The following is a 23,859-nucleotide window of genomic DNA, read 5'->3' on the forward strand; positions in this document are numbered from 1 at the left end:
TGGGAAGTGGCAATAGAAAACGAGGCATGTGCAGTTGAGTAGGCACTTTTGACTGTACTGTCTTGTCCCTGGCTGGTAGTCTAGGAAGATAATCATGTTCTGGTTGTGTGTGTTGCTTTGAGAAACAGGTGACACACAACTGAGCAAAAGAGCACCTCAGCACAATGCACCCCACTCTGCTCTTCCACTTAACACACAATTGCTGCCTGGAAGTTGGGGCTATTCTCTGTTTTGGCAACTGTCCAGAAGATTTGGGTTGTCCTAAAATCAGAGGCTTTGATGACCTGCATAAGTTAGGAGTTATCTGACCCCAGTTTAAAGCCAAACTGTCTCTGCTGACATCAATACTCAAAATTATATGGGAGTACTGTCAACGATGAAAAGTCCTGTGATAATGTAGCTTCATGGATATCCAATATATACTGAGCAGCAAAAGAAACATCTCAGTTTGGAATTTTCTTTCGCATAAACATTCTCCATGTTTTTCATGCAACTCATGCTGCACGTGCTGTTCACAAGGACCAGCCCTATAAAATGCACCCCCAAACCTGGTTGAAACATTCACATTACAACGTCAGCAGGATGCCACGACTCATGACAGCTCAGAGGAACCAGGCGCTAGGAAGACTTGAAGCTGGCCACACTGCCCAAGCTGTTGCCAATCACTTCCAGGTCAACATTTGGATCCTCTACAGGCTGCAGACACGTACACCACAAATGATCACCCCCCGTACTGGCAGACCAAGTGAGTGAGTGAGTTTTGTTTTACGCACTCAGCAATATTCCAGCTATATGATGGCGGTCTGTAAATCATCGAGTCTGGACCAGACAATCCAGTAATCAACAGCATGAGCATCGATCTGCGCAATTAGGACCGATGACATGTGTCAACCAAGTCAGCGAGCCTGACCACCTGATCCCGTTAGTTGCCTCTTATGACAAGCATGGGTTACTGAAGATCAATATTCTAAATCGGACCTTCACGGGTAGGCAGACCAAGGGTGACCACAAGATGACAAGACCGCCATGTTGTGTGACAGCATGTACAGAATCCCTTCATGCAGGCATCCCGAAACAGCACACCAGACAGTGGGAACACACGGACTGACTGACTGAGTTTGGTTTTACGCCGCTTTTAGTAATATTCCAGCAACATCACGGCAGGGGACACCAGAAATGGGCTTCACACATTGTACCCATGTGGGGATTCGAACCTGGGTCTTCGGCGTGACGAGCCAACGCTGTAACCACTAGGCTACCCCACCACCCTGGGAACACACGGAAGACCAATCAGTACAGCAGGAACCTACCATTGCCATAGACCTTACCGTGGACCTAGCCTCACCCCTGTCTACAGTTTGCCCTACAACACCAAAACTGGCGATACAGGCAATGGAAAACTGTTCTGTTCACAGATGAGAGTCGGTACTGCGTATCAACTGCAGGTGGCAGAACAATAATATGGCGACAGCGTGGCCAGCGTTACTCAGACCAATGTGTTATGGAAAGAGACTCATGGGGAGGTGCAAGCATCATGGTATGGGATGGAAAAGGCCTGAACCAGTGAGTGGGTTCTGTGGCATTCCAGAACCTTGGTCCAGGGAGAGGAGGGGGCATCACAGCGGTGCGCTACATCGACCAAGCTCTCAGACCCCACGTCATACCACATTTCACACGTCACCAGAACAACATTTTCCAGCATGATAACGCCGGACCCATACTGCCAGAGCTACAGGGGACTTCCTACAGCACAACAGTGTCAACAATATGCAGTGGCCAGCCCTTAGTCATGATTTAAACCCGATTGAACATCTTTGGGATGAAATTTAGAAGAGACTGAATAATGTCATAAGTGATCTTGCCTACAATCTCCCACATAATTTTCAGGGTTACCTTGGTTTTGTGTAGGTTTTTCTGGGGTAAACTTAAGTGTGGAGGATGTCAATGCTGGTGTACATGAAGGAATCAACTGTCAATTCACCTTAAGTGCACAATTTTTCCACAAGGCCAGGACTGAGTTCCAACGGTGATATTTTTTATGATAGTTGCAAGATCTTTAGCAGAGAACCTCTTTGCATAAGTTCTGCAATTTTGAGCAGAACAACTGGCTCATAAGTTGATGACCATTCAGGATTCATGGTCTTCAGCCCACTTGACCCAAGTGGACAGTCAAAACTTTTGCTACTTTTCTGATGGCTACAGCTAATCCATCTGTCAATTCATCTGTCTAGTTCACAGTCCAATCAGTGTTCTTGCTGACTGCCAAGACCAAAGTCCTATGACTTTCATTTAGGCATGAGACCCCCCTGGCTGTATACATTAAAAGGGGCTGAGAGCTAAGGCCACCCTTTCATGTATTTGACTCATTCTGACTTCACTATTTAAAACAGTGAACTGTATCTGGACTGTAGGCACACTGAGAGAAAGCCATACTGAAGTGGCTTTGTTGTATGAGCTTGTACTTAAATTTACCCTGTCACACTGTGCTAACAAATGGGTTGAGTCAAACCCCTGCTGTCAAACTTGCATGGAATCTACCAGGGCTAGAGTTATGTACTACTTTATATGACAAAGAACCCTTTATTGACAGTAATCTTTTACTCACATAATTAGAACATTATTACTTGTCCAACATAACTACTACATAGTGGACCTTGTCGTCACATTTAAAGGTATTTTGAATCCATGTGTAGAGTTGGGTCTTGGACACACAAGAAACCTATGATCATGGATTGAAATCCTGGTTCTCCCTTATTATGCTTGAGGTTTGTCAGAACCATTGCCATCTGTAAGGGTTTCAACCAAGTGGTAAATGCTAAAGACCAACATCACTTCAGTCTCCCACATTATGCTGACACATCATTATAAATCTGGGCATTTCACTAAGGAGGACACATATTAGGTTTCACTGACCCACAAATCTTTTCAAGTTAAGAGGTAAACAAAGTTTATATCTATGACTTAGAGAATGAATTTGCACCTTCTTTTGACATACCACTGTTAGAAATGATTTTCATGGACCATAAAGAAGATATAAATGATACCTTAGCCCTGAAATACCTAAGCACAGTGTGGTTTCAAAAACACACTTGAGTGTTACTACTCACTGACCCACTATGAACCCAAAATAATTTCATCACTTGTTCTGCTTTAGTGATTAGTTCAAGCATTATGCTGACTTTAATTTCAAGAAGAGTGTATTTTAGCTGAAGTCTGAACAAGAATCTGACACTTAATGTTTGTTACTAATAATCTTTTCAAATCATGCCCCAGCCCTGAGAATTGCATGGCAAGGATTTTTTTTCCACCATGTATACTTTTTTTAGGGTTTAACTCTCTCCATGCGTCTATTAAGTTTAAATTGCCTATTTGGTCCAAGACAGTCTTACGAGCCTGTGGGTTATTAATGTGTTTATAGTTTTCAAGGTCTATGGAGGGGTCTAAGACAAGATTCCAATCTCCACATACTGCAATTGAATCGTTATCCATATCTACAATCTTATCAAATAAAGATATATAAAAGGAAGGACTATCAGAGTTTGGTCCATATACATTTGTAAGGGTTAATCTTATGTAGTCAACAGTTATATCTAAAATTATGTAATTTCCATTTTCGTCTTTAGAAACATTGTGTATTTCATATTCAAAATTATTATTTAGAAGAATGGCAACACCTCTTGAGTTTGACTTATATGGAGCAATGACACATTCTAAACCCCATTCATTTCTCATTGTGTTCTCATACTCTGCAGAAATATGTATGTCTTGTAAACATATGATTGAGAATTTCTTTTTTCTATATAAATTCATGACTTCTTTACGTTTACCTTAGACACGCTAGTTCTTCGTGCTTTGACAACAGTCGTCAGTCGGGACAACTTCCAGCTTTCGTAATTCGTAATATAAGAATCACAGGGCTTGGCCGATAGGCAGGCCTATATGCCAGTATCAGAGTGACAGCTGCTGTTGGACCGTAACTACACGCAGAAGCTCAAGCGGGCAAGGGGCGCAACTCCAGGAATGTTCCCCATTTATTTTTTTCAAGAATTTAGTGATAGAACACCAGCTTATGTTTCTATCTGAACCCTTCACTTTATGCTAGCTGATTAGAAAGTTGAGCTGCTATGAAAATGCAGAATCATATTCACTGCTGCTTGACATGCCTCCAATGTTACTATGGTTATCCAGAAGTCATCAATGTAAGTTGCCAATGTATTGATGCCCTACTGGTATAACATTCCAATAGAAACATGCATCAGGCTATTGAATATGTATGGCCTGAGGTGAGCTCTGAAAGTCAGCTTTGTGTCAATGATGTAAATTGGTTCTTTGTAAACTTTAAATATCTTCTTCATACGAGTGAATCTTATATCATCTGGATGAATTGCAACACTGCTTCCTCCCATGTCTGCTAAGAAAAGAACTGCAAAGTATTATATTAATTTAAGTCTTTCACAGATAGCCCCGAGGGATGACTGAAATCATAAATCAGGCTAATATTAAAAATGACTTTCGTATAGTACACAACGCATAGTTGCCCTCCAATAATTCTCCCCCAAAATGCACTTTTGCCTTGTTGTTGAACTTTGCACTTGTGTGGAGACAGTGTTTTCAACCTCAATGCTCACACAATTCTGGGGCAGACTATCCATTCATGGTCTCCTTCTCCCCTCAGCAAATATTTCAAATTGTCTATGCACACCCACAGAAGGCTAGGTGGGGATGAATCTGGGAAGTGGCAATAGAAAACGAGGCATGTGCAGTTGAGTAGGCACTTTTGACTGTACTGTCTTGTCCCTGGCTGGTAGTCTAGGAAGATAATCATGTTCTGGTTGTGTGTGTTGCTTTGAGAAACAGGTGACACACAACTGAGCAAAAGAGCACCTCAGCACAATGCACCCCACTCTGCTCTTCCACTTAACACACAATTGCTGCCTGGAAGTTGGGGCTATTCTCTGTTTTGGCAACTGTCCAGAAGATTTGGGTTGTCCTAAAATCAGAGGCTTTGATGACCTGCATAAGTTAGGAGTTATCTGACCCCAGTTTAAAGCCAAACTGTCTCTGCTGACATCAATACTCAAAATTATATGGGAGTACTGTCAACGATGAAAAGTCCTGTGATAATGTAGCTTCATGGATATCCAATATATACTGAGCAGCAAAAGAAACATCTCAGTTTGGAATTTTCTTTCGCATAAACATTCTCCATGTTTTTCATGCAACTCATGCTGCACGTGCTGTTCACAAGGACCAGCCCTATAAAATGCACCCCCAAACCTGGTTGAAACATTCACATTACAACGTCAGCAGGATGCCACGACTCATGACAGCTCAGAGGAACCAGGCGCTAGGAAGACTTGAAGCTGGCCACACTGCCCAAGCTGTTGCCAATCACTTCCAGGTCAACATTTGGATCCTCTACAGGCTGCAGACACGTACACCACAAATGATCACCCCCGTACTGGCAGACCAAGTGAGTGAGTGAGTTTTGTTTTACGCACTCAGCAATATTCCAGCTATATGATGGCGGTCTGTAAATCATCGAGTCTGGACCAGACAATCCAGTAATCAACAGCATGAGCATCGATCTGCGCAATTAGGACCGATGACATGTGTCAACCAAGTCAGCGAGCCTGACCACCTGATCCCGTTAGTTGCCTCTTATGACAAGCATGGGTTACTGAAGATCAATATTCTAAATCGGACCTTCACGGGTAGGCAGACCAAGGGTGACCACAAGATGACAAGACCGCCATGTTGTGTGACAGCATGTACAGAATCCCTTCATGCAGGCATCCAAAACAGCACACCAGACAGTGGGAACACACGGACTGACTGACTGAGTTTGGTTTTACGCCGCTTTTAGTAATATTCCAGCAACATCACGGCAGGGGACACCAGAAATGGGCTTCACACATTGTACCCATGTGGGGATTCGAACCTGGGTCTTCGGCGTGACGAGCCAACGCTGTAACCACTAGGCTACCCCACCACCCTGGGAACACACGGAAGACCAATCAGTACAGCAGGAACCTACCATTGCCATAGACCTTACCGTGGACCTAGCCTCACCCCTGTCTACAGTTTGCCCTACAACACCAAAACTGGCGATACAGGCAATGGAAAACTGTTCTGTTCACAGATGAGAGTCGGTACTGCGTATCAACTGCAGGTGGCAGAACAATAATATGGCGACAGCGTGGCCAGCGTTACTCAGACCAATGTGTTATGGAAAGAGACTCATGGGGAGGTGCAAGCATCATGGTATGGGATGGAAAAGGCCTGAACCAGTGAGTGGGTTCTGTGGCATTCCAGAACCTTGGTCCAGGGAGAGGAGGGGGCATCACAGCGGTGCGCTACATCGACCAAGCTCTCAGACCCCACGTCATACCACATTTCACACGTCACCAGAACAACATTTTCCAGCATGATAACGCCCGGACCCATACTGCCAGAGCTACAGGGGACTTCCTACAGCACAACAGTGTCAACAATATGCAGTGGCCAGCCCTTAGTCATGATTTAAACCCGATTGAACATCTTTGGGATGAAATTTAGAAGAGACTGAATAATGTCATAAGTGATCTTGCCTACAATCTCCCACATAATTTTCAGGGTTACCTTGGTTTTGTGTAGGTTTTTCTGGGGTAAACTTAAGTGTGGAGGATGTCAATGCTGGTGTACATGAAGGAATCAACTGTCAATTCACCTTAAGTGCACAATTTTTCCACAAGGCCAGGACTGAGTTCCAACGGTGATATTTTTTATGATAGTTGCAAGATCTTTAGCAGAGAACCTCTTTGCATAAGTTCTGCAATTTTGAGCAGAACAACTGGCTCATAAGTTGATGACCATTCAGGATTCATGGTCTTCAGCCCACTTGACCCAAGTGGACAGTCAAAACTTTGCTACTTTTCTGATGGCTACAGCTAATCCATCTGTCAATTCATCTGTCTAGTTCACAGTCCAATCAGTGTTCTTGCTGACTGCCAAGACCAAAGTCCTATGACTTTCATTTAGGCATGAGACCCCCCTGGCTGTATACATTAAAAGGGGCTGAGAGCTAAGGCCACCCTTTCATGTATTTGACTCATTCTGACTTCACTATTTAAAACAGTGAACTGTATCTGGACTGTAGGCACACTGAGAGAAAGCCATACTGAAGTGGCTTTGTTGTATGAGCTTGTACTTAAATTTACCCTGTCACACTGTGCTAACAAATGGGTTGAGTCAAACCCCTGCTGTCAAACTTGCATGGAATCTACCAGGGCTAGAGTTATGTACTACTTTATATGACAAAGAACCCTTTATTGACAGTAATCTTTTACTCACATAATTAGAACATTATTACTTGTCCAACATAACTACTACATAGTGGACCTTGTCGTCACATTTAAAGGTATTTTGAATCCATGTGTAGAGTTGGGTCTTGGACACACAAGAAACCTATGATCATGGATTGAAATCCTGGTTCTCCTTATTATGCTTGAGGTTTGTCAGAACCATTGCCATCTGTAAGGGTTTCAACCAAGTGGTAAATGCTAAAGACCAACATCACTTCAGTCTCCCACATTATGCTGACACATCATTATAAATCTGGGCATTTCACTAAGGAGGACACATATTAGGTTTCACTGACCCACAAATCTTTTCAAGTTAAGAGGTAAACAAAGTTTATATCTATGACTTAGAGAATGAATTTGCACCTTCTTTTGACATACCACTGTTAGAAATGATTTTCATGGACCATAAAGAAGATATAAATGATACCTTAGCCCTGAAATACCTAAGCACAGTGTGGTTTCAAAAACACACTTGAGTGTTACTACTCACTGACCCACTATGAACCCAAAATAATTTCATCACTTGTTCTGCTTTAGTGATTAGTTCAAGCATTATGCTGACTTTAATTTCAAGAAGAGTGTATTTTAGCTGAAGTCTGAACAAGAATCTGACACTTAATGTTTGTTACTAATAATCTTTTCAAATCATGCCCCAGCCCTGAGAATTGCATGAAAAATGTTTCAGTAAAAGCTTCTCACGTTGATGTTTGAAGAATTTTGTTATAAGGCTATGACCTTGAAGATGGCCTTTTCACATGAATATGTCTGTATGGGTATCTATACATAGTATGATATCCATGGGATGTCCTGTTGTCTTGTGGTTTCAAAACCAGTGGCCAAAGTCAGGCAAAACCCTGAAGCATCCCAAATTTGAATGTGTATGGGTGGTGGTGTGTGGAGCTCACACCGAGGAGTCACGTTTTCAGCACTCTGTGTGTATACACAATTATCTCTATACTCAGACTACAAAAGAATCTGAATTTCACAACAGACATTATAGTATGTTCATAGAAATTGTATCAAGAAAAATATTTGAAAAAGTAATATGAAAGAGAGGTCTGCAAACAACATGCTTGAAAAATTCAGCTGTGAAGCCACTGTATTCACATGAAGCACAGACTTATCAGGTTTTCGGATGTTTCAACCCGACATGCTGTAAACAATTGAACTCTTTTAAAACAATTACAATCCAAGGGGTTTCACTGAGAGACAATTAAAGGTGATTGTGCTGATAAATTTGACTTTCTACCTCACGGGTTGCACCCTACCCACCCAGACCAACTACTCTGACTCTGTCACCATGTGTATGTGTGTAGTCAAGTCCCAAGCCAGTGACGACTTCGAGGCAAACCCATTCATCATCCGTCTACTGGAACTATGCTCTGAAATTGAGTTAAATCCTGGACCACCAAAGCGTTAGGTGAAACATAAATCCAAGTAGGTGAACGTTACTTTCAGTGGTGAGTGTGACTCAGAGGGTGAGTTTGAACCCAGCGATAATGATGTGCTGACAATGTTTAAGGGGATATAGAAGAACATGGTTAATTTGAATAACAAATTTGATCAAGTTGCTGCTGAAATGGAATGTGATCATGAGTTGTTGAAACAGGAAAACATCGCACTGAAGGGAAAATTGAGAGAGTTGGAAAGTAGAATAGATAATACCTGAACCTGATCATTCATGGACTCACCGGTAAAGCTTGGGAGACATGGGACCAGTCTGAGAGACTCGTACGAGACTTCATGAGGGCAGGGGCGCAGCTACCATTATAAAAAAAAGCCCAGGCTTACACATGATTGTTGCTAAAAAGGTTGGCAAGCCCTCAACAGTATCTAAATATGAAGCTTTGCAACCTATTGGGCTTACACGAAAAAATTGGCTTGCTACCCGCCTGGAGGGAGAAGCTGCACCTGGACAACGCCAAGTCTGTTTCCATTGAAAGGGCTCACCGTCTCTACTCGAAGGCTAATGTGAGACCAGTGATCGTCAAGTTCTCCCTACAGGAGACGGCCAGGGTGCAACTGAAGGACAACACAGAGCTCCGAGTGAGTGATGACTACACCAACAGGGTGAGTAAGATCAGGTCAGTTCTGATCCCTGGGATGGTGAAGGAACGAGACGCAGGGAAGGAAGCCTACCTCTCCTATGACAAGCTGGTCGTGGAGAACAAGGTATACAGTGGTGAACGACATCAACGATGCAAACAGTATCAGGCATGTTGCGACAAGATGTAGTAATTCGAGAAACAGAACTCTGGTTGGCCCTGTTTTCCTCCGCAGGTCACCAGCCAGCAGCAGCTGCAGATAGATGGGCTCCAGATGTGACGTCATCCTGTGGGAGACCAGTCCACATAAGACTTCGGTGGTGGTCCCAGCAGGGATGATCAATGAGTGACTTTTGTGCACGGAATATACACAGACTCCTTTCAAAGTTAGATGATGGAGACTTTATTTCTTTTGTAGAAACTTTAAGCTATTTTGTTTGGTTGAAACTATGGTTCATGATACAGACAAACAGAGATTTGTTTTCCAATTCCTGTTGTTTTGCAACACCTGCCAAAAAGGTTTAGTCAGTATGACCATTTTTCGGGTGGGGTAGCAGTGTATGTGTATAAGAGTTTGTACACATATCTGTACACAATTGTATCTGCAGTTGGATAATGTTGTTGTGTTGTGTTACCAAGAAAACAAACTATCAGTGGTTGCAGCAGATTTTGATTTGGAAAAGCATGACGTTCTGTTAATGGGAGATTTTAACGCCTGAACTAGGTTACTTGATGATTTTGTTTTGGAGGATGAGGATGATATCAGATTTCTTAATCTTGGTTCTCTGTACCATGTTGATTCATTCTGTCAGTTTGATGGATGAAAAAGTTAACAGGTTTAGAAAATCTTTAGTATCACTATGTGAAGTTTGGGGTTTTGACATTGTTAATGGATTGTGATGGTTCTTCTACTTTTATTGGGAACAATGGTACTAGTCTAGTAGACTATTTCCTTGCATCAACCAGTCTGTTTTCAATAATTACGGATAGGAGAGTACATTCTCCCACAGTGTCTGATCATTTACCTATATCATACAGTTTGAACTACGAATCTACATCTACTTATACTATGGCTTCAATTAATATTCCATCTTTTGATGTACCTAAGTTTCAATGGAAAGAGGATGGGAAACATCTCTTTGGTGCTAATTTTGAAAATATCAGAGCTAAAGATTTGGTATCAGAGTTTACATCCCTTCTTGAAAAGATTGATGTTAATGGTGCAGTTGAAAAATTATGTCAGCTTTTCTACTTTGCTGTGGAGCACTTTAAATCCAACAAGAGGGTTGCTTAGGAATTTATGAAAAAACAACTGACTTGGTTTGATGAAGAATGTTCTTCTTTAAAACGTAAGAAGTATAACACTTTAGAAAATCTATGTAAGAACAGAAACAGAGTCAATATCAATCAATACGTGGAGGCCAAACATATGTTCCAGCACATTTGTAACGAAAAAAAAGGAAGAAATCATTTCCAAAGCCTTAAATAATTTGTAAGTTACTGCAAATAATAAAGACTGCAGACATTTTTTGGAAACAACTGAAATGTCTCATTGCTAGTAAACGTGATAAAAATGATAGAACATGAAGTGAATGGTTTAGATACTTTATAGATCTTTTAAATCCTTCTGACTGTCAAACTGAATTTGATAACGATGTTACATATATTCTTGAAGCTCATGATAGTTTTCCATGTGAAAAATGTTTGAACATTGATATATTATCAGATAGCATCAGTCACGAGGAAATTATTAAAGCGATCTCTATATTAAATCAGGCAAGTCACCTGGAATAGATGGGTTAAGCGTTGGCTCGTCACGCCGAAGACCCGGGTTCGATTCCCCACTTGGGTACAATGTGTGAAGCCCATTTCTGGTGTCCCCCGCCGTGATGTTGCTGGAATATTGCTAAAAGCGGCGTCAAACCAAACTCACTCATTCACTAGTAATGGTGTTCACCAGGGCTGCATGCTCAGTCCACAACTTTTCATCCTAGTTTATCAATAAACTTGCAGACGATCGTCATCAAGGCAATACTCATGGAATTTTTGTAAACGTATACATAGAAGTTTTCAAGATATTATTGTTTGCTGATGATGTTGCACTCCTAGCAGATAGCATTGTTGATCTACAAAGAAAATTAGACATTCTTGAAGATGTTTGTAACAAGTGGGGTTTTGAAGAAAATCTGGATAAATCTAAGGTGTGTTTTTTTTAAATGGGGACGTGTTAAGATGGATGATAAATGGTTTCTTTAAAGGTTTACCTGTAGAAGTAACCCCTCATTATAAATATTTAGGAATTGTATTTTCAGCTCGTTTAGTTTGGTCCAAAGCCTGTGAAACTCTATCTTTACAAGCCAAACGTGCATCTTTCCCTCTGTTTTAACTGTTCACCAAGCATCAAAGTATGTCTTTATCTATTGCTCAAAACATATTTGTCAGTAAGATATTACCAATTTTAACCTATGGAAGTAAAATTTGGGGCTATACTTATAGAATGTGTATTGAAAAGTTTCATGGTGAGTATTTTAAAAGATTTTTGTCAATCAGTAAAAAAACTGCATCATGTGCTGTACTTGGAGAAATTGGCAGATATAATTTGTGTGTATATCATTATTCAAGGTGTTTCAAATATCGGCGCCAAATTATTCGTATGGGCCAAAATAGATATCCAAATGCCTCCTATAATATGATGAAAGTCTATGATGACAACGAAGGCACAAACTGGATTTCACATGTTTGAATGCTTTTATTTAATACAGGATTTTCCTATGTATGTTTAGCCCAATATTGTAGCGATATAAATCACTTCATGTTAGATTTTAAACAATGATGTATAGATATTAATATGCGACACTGGAATAGTAAAATACGTAACTCATCAATTCTTGTAAATTTAAGTTCATTTAAGTCACTTCTGGAACCTGAACTGTTGTGCATTAAACAAAGATTTAATGCGAATGTTAATCAAATTTCAATGTCAATCCCATAACTTGAATACACAAAAACAACTGTTTTCAAAGATGAATGTATTATCATTTACTATATTTCAACTTTACAAACCATGACAATGTTGTATTACCTGTTGTATTCTTGGCCACATGGGCTTCAATTCTAAATAAAGTGATCTGTGATGAGTATAAACAGTCAATACATTCTGTATGCAAACATTTTACTGCAGGTGTCAGGAAAACTCTCCCGGGGGCATATGGGATGTGTGAAATCTCTAACATCTGTCATAAGTGTAGGGTTTGCTCAATGATGAATCATAAATAGGTACAGTAGATACATGTAATGCATTACTAACCTCATGGATATTAATAATGTACAGGAGAGTAGCACAGGGTTGGTTTTGCGAGATTTGACTTGAAAATGTTTAATATCAGATAATTACCACAGGTGGTGCAAGTAGTTTGTTTAGGTCCTCCAGTGACATGGTAGAGGTATCCTTGGTAATTGTGCGTAATATAGATCCAGCAGCCTTGTGTTCAGTAGGCAGAAGATTGCTGTTGCTCAACATCTCATCCAGAAGCTCCATTACAGAACTTTTCAGAGTCAGGTCTGACTCAAAATCCTGCAACAAGTAAAGGGAAACCATTTATCACATCTCTACCTAAGAATAACGTAACACAGTTCCATGTTTCAAAAATAATATTTAAATTTGAACATTATTTCGGGACAGGTTATGCATTCAGAGGGGTCGTGATCCAAGATTAAATGATTAAATGAGAGGGGGAAGGTATGAATAAATGTTACACAAAGGGAAGGATTGGGGTCAGCACAATATCACCTAATAAAATTTATTGCACCAGTTGCTGGAAAGTGTGTACACTTTATGCATTGTGATGGAATCACACAGTGTTGCAAACTATTTCTTTGCATGGATAAGTCAACAATGATAACCCTAGGGGCACTAAGATAGCCTAGTGGTTAAAGGATTCACTTGTCACGCCGAAGACCCGGGTTCAATTCCACACATGGGTACAATGTGTGAAGCCCATATTTCTGGTGTCCCCTGCCGTGATATTAATTGAATATTGCTAAAAGCGTTGTAAAACATACTCACTCACTCACTCATTCTCACCCACCCATCCACCCACTCACTCACCCACTCACCAACCAACCCACTCACTCACCCAACCACTCACTCACTCACAGGCTGCTTGTGTAGAATATGACATGAAACCAGGATCATATAGTAGTAGTAGAGTGGGGTTTTGCATCAGATGCAGCTTAGAGGCTTATTTTTATGAAATAAGTTCCCCACCTCCCCTTAAAAAATAGTGAGAACCATCCTTCGATGTGCAAGTTCAAATAAAAAAATAGCAAAAGCCCTCTGTGGCCACAACCCACAATTGGTCTGATGATGTTTGTGGTGCTCTGGTATTTCTCCCGTGGGGTTGTGGTCGACTCGCTCTCCCTGAGAACTCCGTGTATGTTTTTTTCGAACGGTAGGCTTTGAACCTCGGTCACAGAGTTGCGCATCTCTGGACCTTGATCGTACCCAGCAGTCGTTTGACTGAGCCACAGAGGACCTGGTCGCCGAGTGCTCGGTCTAACGGGTCTATCCTGAGATTGCATCATCCTCTTAAACCGGGCTCCGTCTATAGTAGTGCAAAGGATGTCTGAAACCCATCATTCCACTTCCGCTTCAATACTTCGTGCACGTTTGGTGGCTTTTTCACCTGGAATCCATGTCTCATGAAATACAAACAAGATGCCCGTAGGTAGTTTGAAGAATGCTGAATACGATACATTAGTCGACAAACGATGAAAAAAATTGCAGAGGCCACAATCATTATTTATCTTGATCTGGGCTCCGTCTATACTAGCTACAGTAGCGCAGAACCAGTCTCGTTTGCCTCGTGCACGTTTGGTGGCTTTTCACCTCGAATCAAGGTGTAATAAAATACAATCGCGTTGCTCTTAGGTAGTCTAGACCCCGCTGATCATGATGCATGTGTCGATGGACGCTGAAAACATGTTTAGAAGCCACAATCGGCTAATTTAGAATCGGGTTACATAAGCTCACAAAGCGTATCAGCTATATATAGCTTGAATGCACCATCCCTGACAGAGTGAGACTGCCGGTCTGAAGGGAACGTGCCAGACTTAGGACCTAGAGTTTTAGCATTCGAATCCCAGACAGAATATTTTTTTTTTTGGTACTAAAACTAGTATCTCGGTTAGGTCATAATGACATCTACAAAGCAGTTTAACGTGCATCTTTTACGAGGTCTTTGTTCTTGGTCAGGAAGGCTTGAATGATCTGTTGTCGGCCTTGTTCTATGAGCATTTTTTCCTCGTCTTTGCTGAAGTCGGCGGTTTTCCAAGTCTTGGTTCGAATCTCTTCCTTCATGCGCTGGTACTTGGCGAGTTCGGCTAAAATCAGGCGGAACTCTTCTTCGGAGATTTTACTGTCCGTGAGCGCCGACGAGACGCGATCGTCGATCGTGTTCAGCTTGGTTTCGGCCAGCACTCACATTTCGTCGTGTTTTAAGGCCTTACGTTGCAGACGACGTGAAATGAATTTAAGGGCTACTCCCGCCAGCCCCGATACCCCGGCGGCTACTTCCAACCCGAGGACAACAAGCCAACATGCCGTCGATGGCATTCATGACCCGATGGTACTTTTTGTGCAATCCGAGTCGCACGTTGCATTCTCGTTCCAGTTGGCATTTGATCTCGCTGATCTGTCGCAAACGAAATCCATCCACAGTTTCGAGCTTTTGAGCCACGTCGTCCATGGCCGGATACAATCCCATCTTGCACTATATATATAGTTTACGAAATAAAATTTAATTGGTCCTCCGTCAATCGTTGATGAATATACTTTAAGCTGATGAGGTACACCTGTTCAGGTGCATAAGTCTGGTCGAGTAAAATTTCATCTCCAATAAAAACCTCAACTCCCTCGAGGCTTGTGGTGGAAGCTGTTCCTAGTTTCACATAAATACGACAGCATTGATTTTTATGGCAATCGTGCCAGCGTATGTTTAACCCAGGCAGAAGTTCCACCTGTTGTCCGGAGGCATTTCCAAGAACGACGTCGATAATAAGGGTAGAACCTGGTATCACAGTGATCCACGATTCTGGGACTTCACTATATCGTTTTAAATAGAGCCATTTCGTTGCATCTTCCGAGTGAGGGACTAGCATGTAACCTGTTTGATCTGGTAATGGTGATGCGTACATTCCCTTTTTATGAAACAGAATAAAACTTCCCAGTAGAATCCCATTGTTTTTTAGTTCGAGGATATTACAATCCTGATCCATGACGAGATAGGGGTAGGTCAGGACGATATTGATGATCCAGTTCAATTCGACGATGACTTCTCGACGTTGGTACAAGTTGTTTTGTAAGTGCAGGACGTACAAGGAGTTTTCCATACCGGGTTCGTCAAATCCTTGCGTGTCCCCGAGATCGGTGAAGGCGATGGTGGCTTGCGGAGTCACGTTTGTCATGGTTTATATTGGAGAAGAAATGTTAATTGGTTTTCGGATAATTTTTCGGCCGTGCATACACCCATCAGATGTATGTTATTGTGTAGGAAAATGTTTGTGAGCGATATCGTGTTTTCAACGGTGACGTTGACTCCTTGCTTACTGGTGAAGGCATCCACGCCCACCCATACGTAAACGGAGCAAACATGGTATTGGTGTTGTTAGGTCCAATGGAGTTTGATGCCTTTGACGATTTCGACGTTACCAACCCTTGGTTCGCCGAGGTAGACTTGGATGATCAGTGTGGATTGCGCCGGCAGATTTTGCAGGATGTCGACCACGCTGTCGAATTCCGACACTAACTGCAACGTCGCGTTTGACGTCCCGGGTTTACTCGATAGGGTGAGCTATGGGTTGCGACAGGTATCCTATACTTGAGCGTGCGATCCGACTCATTGAGTTTAAGACTGGCTCCGACGGGTGTACAAATTTCGTCGTCCAGCATACACACGTTATAATAACCGTCGGTCAACAGGCGGCGGCTATTATCGATAAACAGCTTGTTGCTGTTTCTCTTAGCACTGATATTCGACCATCGCGGGTAGTAGGTGAGATCACAGAGCGCGACTTTGAGTTCCCCTGACGTGTTATCGATCGCTTGCAGCAGCGGAACGGGTTTGCCGTTCGTGATTCCCGGGAGCGTGACATACATATTGAAAAAATATATATACGTAATTATAATAATTCAATATGCACATGAAAATCGTGGTGGATGCGAAGGAGGGTTCCCACTTTCGAGCTCGATTTATTGATGTATTTGAAAAGTATAGGCTTTCTGTCATGAACGTCAAGGCAGTCCACGCATGGTTTCACAACCCGATGCAATTCTGGCAAGATCAACTCAATTTAGCCATGTGCTGCGCGACGACGGGGTGCGGCCTGACCTTGAACGACAGTCGTCGTGATGTGCTGATTCGGTCCGTGTTCTATTTCCACTTGTATTACCAGATCAGATGCATCCTGAAAGAGATCAGCGCCCCGATTCCACAGGACAAGGCGTGGGATGCATCGAACAACCCGTACGATCGGCGGGCTTACGAACGGATTTGCGGTGATTTCGAAATCAATCCGAACAAGGATTGGCGTATACCGGGTACGAACCACGGGTTGGGTATTCCCTACAGTGATGGACTTCCCGTGAAAGAAGCCAGCGCTGCTTTGTTAAAACAAGATATCCTTCTAACACCGGCCTATGTTCTGGAAAGGTCAAGGTAGAATTCCTTTCACCATCCAAAAAGTCGAGCATGGTGTGAAGACGATTGGAAAATATATATGCTGGACACGTCGAAAGGGTTTTTCTCGGGCAGGCACCGTACGGTTGAACGATTCGATTCGACCATACGTGTGGGTGCTGCTAGGCGCTCAGTCGCAAACACGTTCCAGCATCATGGGTCAAGGGACGGCCTACGATGCGTAGAAACAGTTTGTGTCGAACGTCGAGGACGACATCGCCAGACCGGTGGATTACCACGACACATTGGAATACGCCCGGTCGAAAGTCGACTACGTGTTCGGCGTGGGACTGTACATGGTTCCGAGCGACATGCGACTGAGGATCCACAAAGTGGTGGGCTACAACACCGATCAAAAGTTGGGCTCGAATCCCGATGTCAACGTGAGTAGTGTCCCACCGCCCACGCATACCGGCGAAACAGGGATTGTGACGCCACCACCAGCTACAGAGCCCAGCATTCAACCATCACTACCACGCGAGGAGGTCGAACATCCGCAACACCTCGATCGCAAAACGGTGCTCGTGGTTGGCGGGATCGCGGTCGGGGTGTGCCTCATTTGGTCAAAAATTCTTTAGCGGCGACATACACCAGGCCGGCCGTGCCGACGACCGCCCACAGGCTCTGGCCGAACCATGTGACAACAAGCCCAGCAACCAGGACACGATGCTGCCCACGATTCCGCAGCTTTGCCGAGCCAATTTCAACTGTTTTTTTATCAAGTCTCTGACGTCGCCACCTTTTTTGGGTGGTGGTGGTGGTGTCGGTGTCGTACTGCCCGTCAGCTGTAAGACGAGGGTCGATAGGATGATGCCCAAAGCCGTGAGAATGCTGGGGATGATGATCCCTTGTTCCCAGAACAGATTTCGGATCCTGTCGACCAACGTGGTGTCCTCGTTCAACACTCGGTCGATGGTTTCGCGCATGAGGCTTATCTGGGAAGGAAGACGCCACTTCCAATCCGGTCGATCTTTCCTCTTTCAAGTTGTACAATCTTTCCGCGATCCGACGTTGGCTGAACTCGTCCTCCGCTTCATCGAGTTTGCTTTTTTCATGAGCGCGTCCAGTTTGGCTACATTGTCCACGAGCAAAACGCGAATGGTTACCTTGCCTTGTCCAGCCCTCGCAGTTCCAGAAAGATAAATTCGAACCCAGGCAAGCGTTTGTTCTGGTACGTGGTCAATAGATTTTCGACGTCATTCAATGCATCTTGAGCGCGTTGTGGTATGTCTCTCAAATCATCTCGACCGACTGCACCCACCAAGGCATCGAGCTCAGCATTCGCTTCTCGTAAAGCCTTGTCGAACTTCCGCTTATTTTTTGTCGATAGCTGGTTATATTTAATTTGTCGGCACCGTGGCGACTGGCCAGTGTGGACAAAGCAAGAGGTTTTCTCAATCCTTCCTTGCCTGTCCTTCCAGATCAATTTGGAATCCGACGATGATAAGCGACAAGTCGTGTGGGGAACCTGGGTCGCTCCATCGTGAAGAAAACGACCATCAAAATCAGCGGAAACGAAATTTTGAGCATCGACGACAGGGACGTGTTCTTCAGCTACACGGACCTATGGAGAACCACGAGCAAAATGGGAAAACATGGCATTCGGGAACTGATTTTGCATCCCGCTCGACTTCGAGTTGCTAGAGGGTCACATGCTGGTTTACCAAGCCAAGCTGGGCGACAGGCTGGAGTATGAACTCGCGTTTAATGATTACACTCACGTGATCGTGATGGAGAGCGGCGAGGAGGGTCGCTACACCATCGACAATATTTCGTTGGAGTTCGACAAGGTGACGAATCCGGAATTGGCTCGACAGGTTCGCAACAATTATTCGGGCACGTTAGCCATCCTGTACGATCGCATGCTGCGCCACCGGAAGGGCATTTTGATCCTGCTGGTGGAAGAATTTTCGCCGTTTTCGAAGGGTCAACGAAAAGTATTGGAACACCGAGATCACGAAAGTCGAGGTGACCGTCGAGGGCGTGCCCAACCAGCTGTTCAGCCAAGGCATGCGTGCTTACCATCAGTGGGACGAGATCCAAAAGCACGCGATCGTCAAGGACTTCGGTCTCGCCTGCGTGTCGGTAGGAGAGTACCTGACGACCAAGTACGTGCTGTGGATGGACATACGATCCACGGACGACGATCGCATCGAGAATGGCAGCGAGGGGATCACCATCCAAATCACCAAGAAGGTTCAAACCGCTGGTACATTAAATTTATATTTGTACGTGATCATGGATGCGCAGCTTAATATAGACAATGAAAGATTCGTGCAAGCCATCTATTGATATCGAACTGCCCCTGGATACGCATTGAACCATTGTGTGCGGTCAGATGGGGTGCGGTAAAACGGCTTTCGTGCTGGACCTGCTAGAAGGATACTATCGGGACGCATTCGATCACATCATCATTTTCTGCCCGACGTTGTGGGTGAACAAGACGTACATGGTGAGAGCATGGGTGATGACGGACCTGGATGTGCACAGGGTGGATCCTAGAACGCGTCTGCAGGACTGGTTGACCGCTTATTACGGTAAATTGAAAGGGGAGTCGATGCTGTTCCTCCTGGACGACTGCAGCGCGCCAAAAAGGACATGGTAAAAAAATGTCGTACCTGGCCTTCTTGGGACGGCACACGAAACACAGCGTATAGGAGCTGACGCAAAAGTTTAACTCGGTGCTCAAAGACCTAAGGGAGCAGACGCGATGGGTGGCTCTGTTTCACTGCAAGGACAGGGATTCGTTCGAGGAATGCTTAAGAGAAAACGACGTGATTCCGAGCAAACAAGAACGCGACCGCGTGAAAAAAAACCTTGCCGAAACGAAACACGCCAAACTCCTATTGAAAACGGACCAATCAAGTAGCATATAAAATTCGCTAGCTTAAGCAAACTGAAGCAACATTCTAGCAAACTTAAGTAAAATTTTAGCAAAAAAAAAATTAAGCCACATTATATAGCTCGCATGTTCAACATTTTTGTGGCGTGTCACTTGACTTTCCTATCGCTGTGCTTTGTGTGCGTGGGATTTTATTTTATTAGATTTAAAAATAGTTTGCTATATTATAAGATGGAGTGCAACGAACTGCTCGAGCAAATGATGGAGAATGAACACGACACCAAACGGGAGAGACTGGTGGTGCTGGCGGTCGGTGGCAAAGCCAAACAATACTTTGGCGGGGACCTCACTCCCTGCAAAATTCAAAAAAATGTCTGCCGAAGACATCGACAAGTTGTACGCGCGATACGAAGCCTGACTCGGTGCTGAAATGACGAAAACCATAGGATCGACTATGCGAAATCTACGTTGGCATCGCAGCGTTTTTCCTTCCCATTCCACCTGAACGTCGCCCGTACATGTGGGAAGACCTCGAGAAAGATCCATTCATCGACCACGCTTTGAGCAACGTCAGCTGCGAAATGTTTCATCGATACAGGATGCTTCTGGCTCCTCTGACCGCGTCCATCATCAAAGCGAAGCATTGCCAATTTAAAGAAAAAATATCAACCATACTATACAAGATGGAAGAACAACACAACGGAACCTGTCCCAGAACAACCACCAACGACGGAGGAGGAACCGATTAAGACCATCACCCAAAAAAAGAATCCCAAAAAAGTAGCCGCCAGTCGCAAAGGCGGGCTGGTGAAACAGCAGAAAAAAACCAACGTGAATGGGTCCCGTACGCCATAGCAGCGGCATGCATCACTGTCATGACCGCGTGGCTGTACAAATTCAAACCGGCAGCAGCAACACCGGCAGCACCTCATTTAGGAGCAATTCCTCATATCATGTTATAATTTGTACCAAAAATATTTTTCATATATATACACACCATGTCTAACCCCGACGGAAAAACGTTCGTCAACGACGCGTATCATGCCGCCGTGAGCAGCGGACAGGCCATAGGCTACGCTCGATTGAGCAGAATGATCACGAAAAACCGGCACCCAAACTCGATTTCAACCTGCAAGACATGGGCATGCTCGTGTTCGATTTGGGACTGGCGATGGCCACCAAAGCGATTCTCGTCAAGCAAGGCATCATTCCGGAAAACATATTGAAACAAAAAAATAATAACGTTCATATTAAAATGGCCACGGTCACGATCATGCTCGGCGGGGCTCTCATCAACGCCATGGCCATTTCCCGCAGCAATTACCTTTTTTCCCGATTAGGCACTCCCAACACGGCCGAAATCGAAACGGAACGGAAACGTCACAATTTGGCCGTGGAGAAATACCAAGCCGCGCAAGCTGAGAACGTGAAAAAACGCATGGAAAGAATCGATTTCATCAACGCCCAACTCCAACGCGAAAACCACGCCCTTCGAACGTTCAAGGACGTCGATGACGCCATGCAACAATACTACCTGCTTACCGGCAAACGATTGGAACTTGGCGACGAAACCACCCTCTCCCAGTATTTCACCCCTCCCAAGGCACAGCAAGACCGGGAGCTGATTTTTGTGGCCTTAGGAATAGCCGCCACCGTATGGATCGCGCGAGGAAAGGCACCACCAACTATTGCAGCATCCACATGATGTCCATCAGAAAGGGTTTCGTCAACTACAAGTGCGGGATTGGCATGAAATGTCATTATCGTCGTTGCAAAGCCCACGGAGCGGATGTGGTCCGAGGTCATCTCATCTACTTGACGAAAAGAGATTATCTCACCGAACGTAACCGACTCTTCAGAATAAAAATGTTAAAAAAGATTTTAAGTGCGCTTCATTTCAGAGAGAAGGCTGACGGAGTTACCTCCCTTGATTTAACAACCTGTTAGACATTTGACTTCGCACTTGAATATAATTATTTATTTTGTACAAGAAGTTTTCGCATAATGATATAGCAATCATGACGCCCGTCGGCGAACTCAAAGCGATGGCGAAAAAACGTGGATTGGTGAGTTATTCTCGCATAAGGAAACCCCAACTGCTCACCTTGCTCAACATGAAGTATTTCAAGCCCCCTGCCTTGCGAGACCTCAAACTCCTAGCTAAAGAACGAGGGTTGAAGGGTTATTCTCGCATGAGGAAAGCCCAACTGGCCACCTTGCTGGAAGACACCAAGCCGGTCGAGTTCAGATTCGTGCCGACGGACCATGCCGTGAGTAAGTATCTGAGAGGCTGGAAAATGACCGTGCAGTCTAACATCGACGTCAACAGCGTCAAACCTCTGATCGCCGACAAAGTCGAAGAAGAGTTGGATGATTTAAAAAGTATCAAATACCAGTTGACCATTCACATGTCGCTCAACAAACAGCAGACGGATGGCAGTACCGAGTCCATCGAGTCTTACTTCAGAGGCAAGCAGGAAGTCGTACTTCAATCTGACTCGATCCCTTCGACCCTCAATACCTCGCTACAAAAAATACAAGAATCGTTGAAAGGATGGACGCACAGGGGCTCCGGGTGGGTGGTGGGAAGTATCAACACCATCTATTTGGATATAGCGAACTACGTACCGTTCAGAGGCGGAACGTTCCTAGACTTGCCACCTTACTACAGAAATAAAAAAGCCATTAATAACATTAAAAATAAAGACGATGCTTGTGCAGTATATTCGGTGAGAGCTGACTTATTTCCAGTAGCTATTAATAAGAATAGACCTTCGAGCTATCCTGAAGATGACGGGCTTAACTGGGATGGCTTAGTTAAACCCACACCCAATTCCTACTGGACCCGATTTGAAAAACTAAACCATTTAGCCATCAACGTCTTCGGTCACGAAGGCAATACAACCATCGTACACCGAATCAGCTCCATGCCCGATGATGTGCGCAGAATCAATTTATTTATGACCGAAAAAGAGGGTAAGAACCACTATACACATATTGAAAGTCTGAGCTGACTGTTGTACGATCAATCGACACATAGAGAAAAGAAACACATCTGCGAACGAGGTCTGCACGGCTTCATGTGAGCCAACCTGCTGGAAGTGCACCGGGAGGATTGCCGAGGCGTGGGAGAGACGGCCATCCGAATCAACATGCCTCGAGAACATCAAAACATCTTAATGTTCATCAATCGCAAACATCAAATGCCCGTGCCTTACGTTATTTCCGCCGACTTCGAAGCGCTCATCAAACCACGACATGCCACCTGACACGAATCGCAGTTTCACATGCAAAACGCAAGAACACCGAGCCTGCGGGTTCGGGTACGTGGTCGTCCGATGCGACGGACGAACGAACGCTCCCGTGATCTACCGAAGTCACGACGTGGCCGAAACATTTCTCACGTTCTTACAACGCGAAAAGAGAAACATCAGGGAAGCTTTGTCGGACCCTGCCCTCATGGATATGACGCCGGAGGATAAACTCGCTCACGAAAAGGCTAAGCATTGCTACATGTGCGACCAACCCCTGAAGGGTGATGTCGTGAGAGATCATTGCCACATCACCGGTCAATACCGAGGTGCCGCCCATAACGCGTGCAACCTCCAGCTTAGAATCGATCCCCAAACCCTACCCATCCCCGTGGTGTTTCACAATTTGAGAGGGTACGATGTTCACTTGATCATGCAGGCCATCTCGAACATCGAGGGCAAGTTAACGTGTATCCCCAACAACATGGAAAAATACATCTCGTTCTCGCTCTACGGTCTGAGATTTATCGATAGTGCTCAGTTCCTCCTGTCATCGCTCGATAGTTTGGTCAAGGCCAACGATACCTTCGCAATCACCGATCGATACACCGACGCGGCGACTCGACCTCTGCTGCTACAGAA

General features: G+C 44.2%; 1 protein-coding gene across 1 annotated transcript in view; it reads right to left on the minus strand.

Annotated features, from left to right (window-relative positions):
- LOC124284672 (ras-specific guanine nucleotide-releasing factor 1-like) overlaps positions 1–23,859 on the minus strand; it is a 1,084,942-nt gene that overhangs the window by 320,741 nt on the left and 740,342 nt on the right. Inside the window, exon 19 of the mRNA XM_046720776.1 lies at positions 12,783–12,962. Within this exon, the coding sequence (XP_046576732.1) occupies positions 12,783–12,962 (180 nt within the window). The remainder of the gene's footprint in view (positions 1–12,782; positions 12,963–23,859) is intronic.

Source organism: Haliotis rubra, unplaced genomic scaffold (genome assembly GCF_003918875.1).
Source record: "Haliotis rubra isolate DU_JTF1 unplaced genomic scaffold, ASM391887v1 Scf341, whole genome shotgun sequence".
Lineage (NCBI taxonomy): Eukaryota > Metazoa > Mollusca > Gastropoda > Lepetellida > Haliotidae > Haliotis > Haliotis rubra.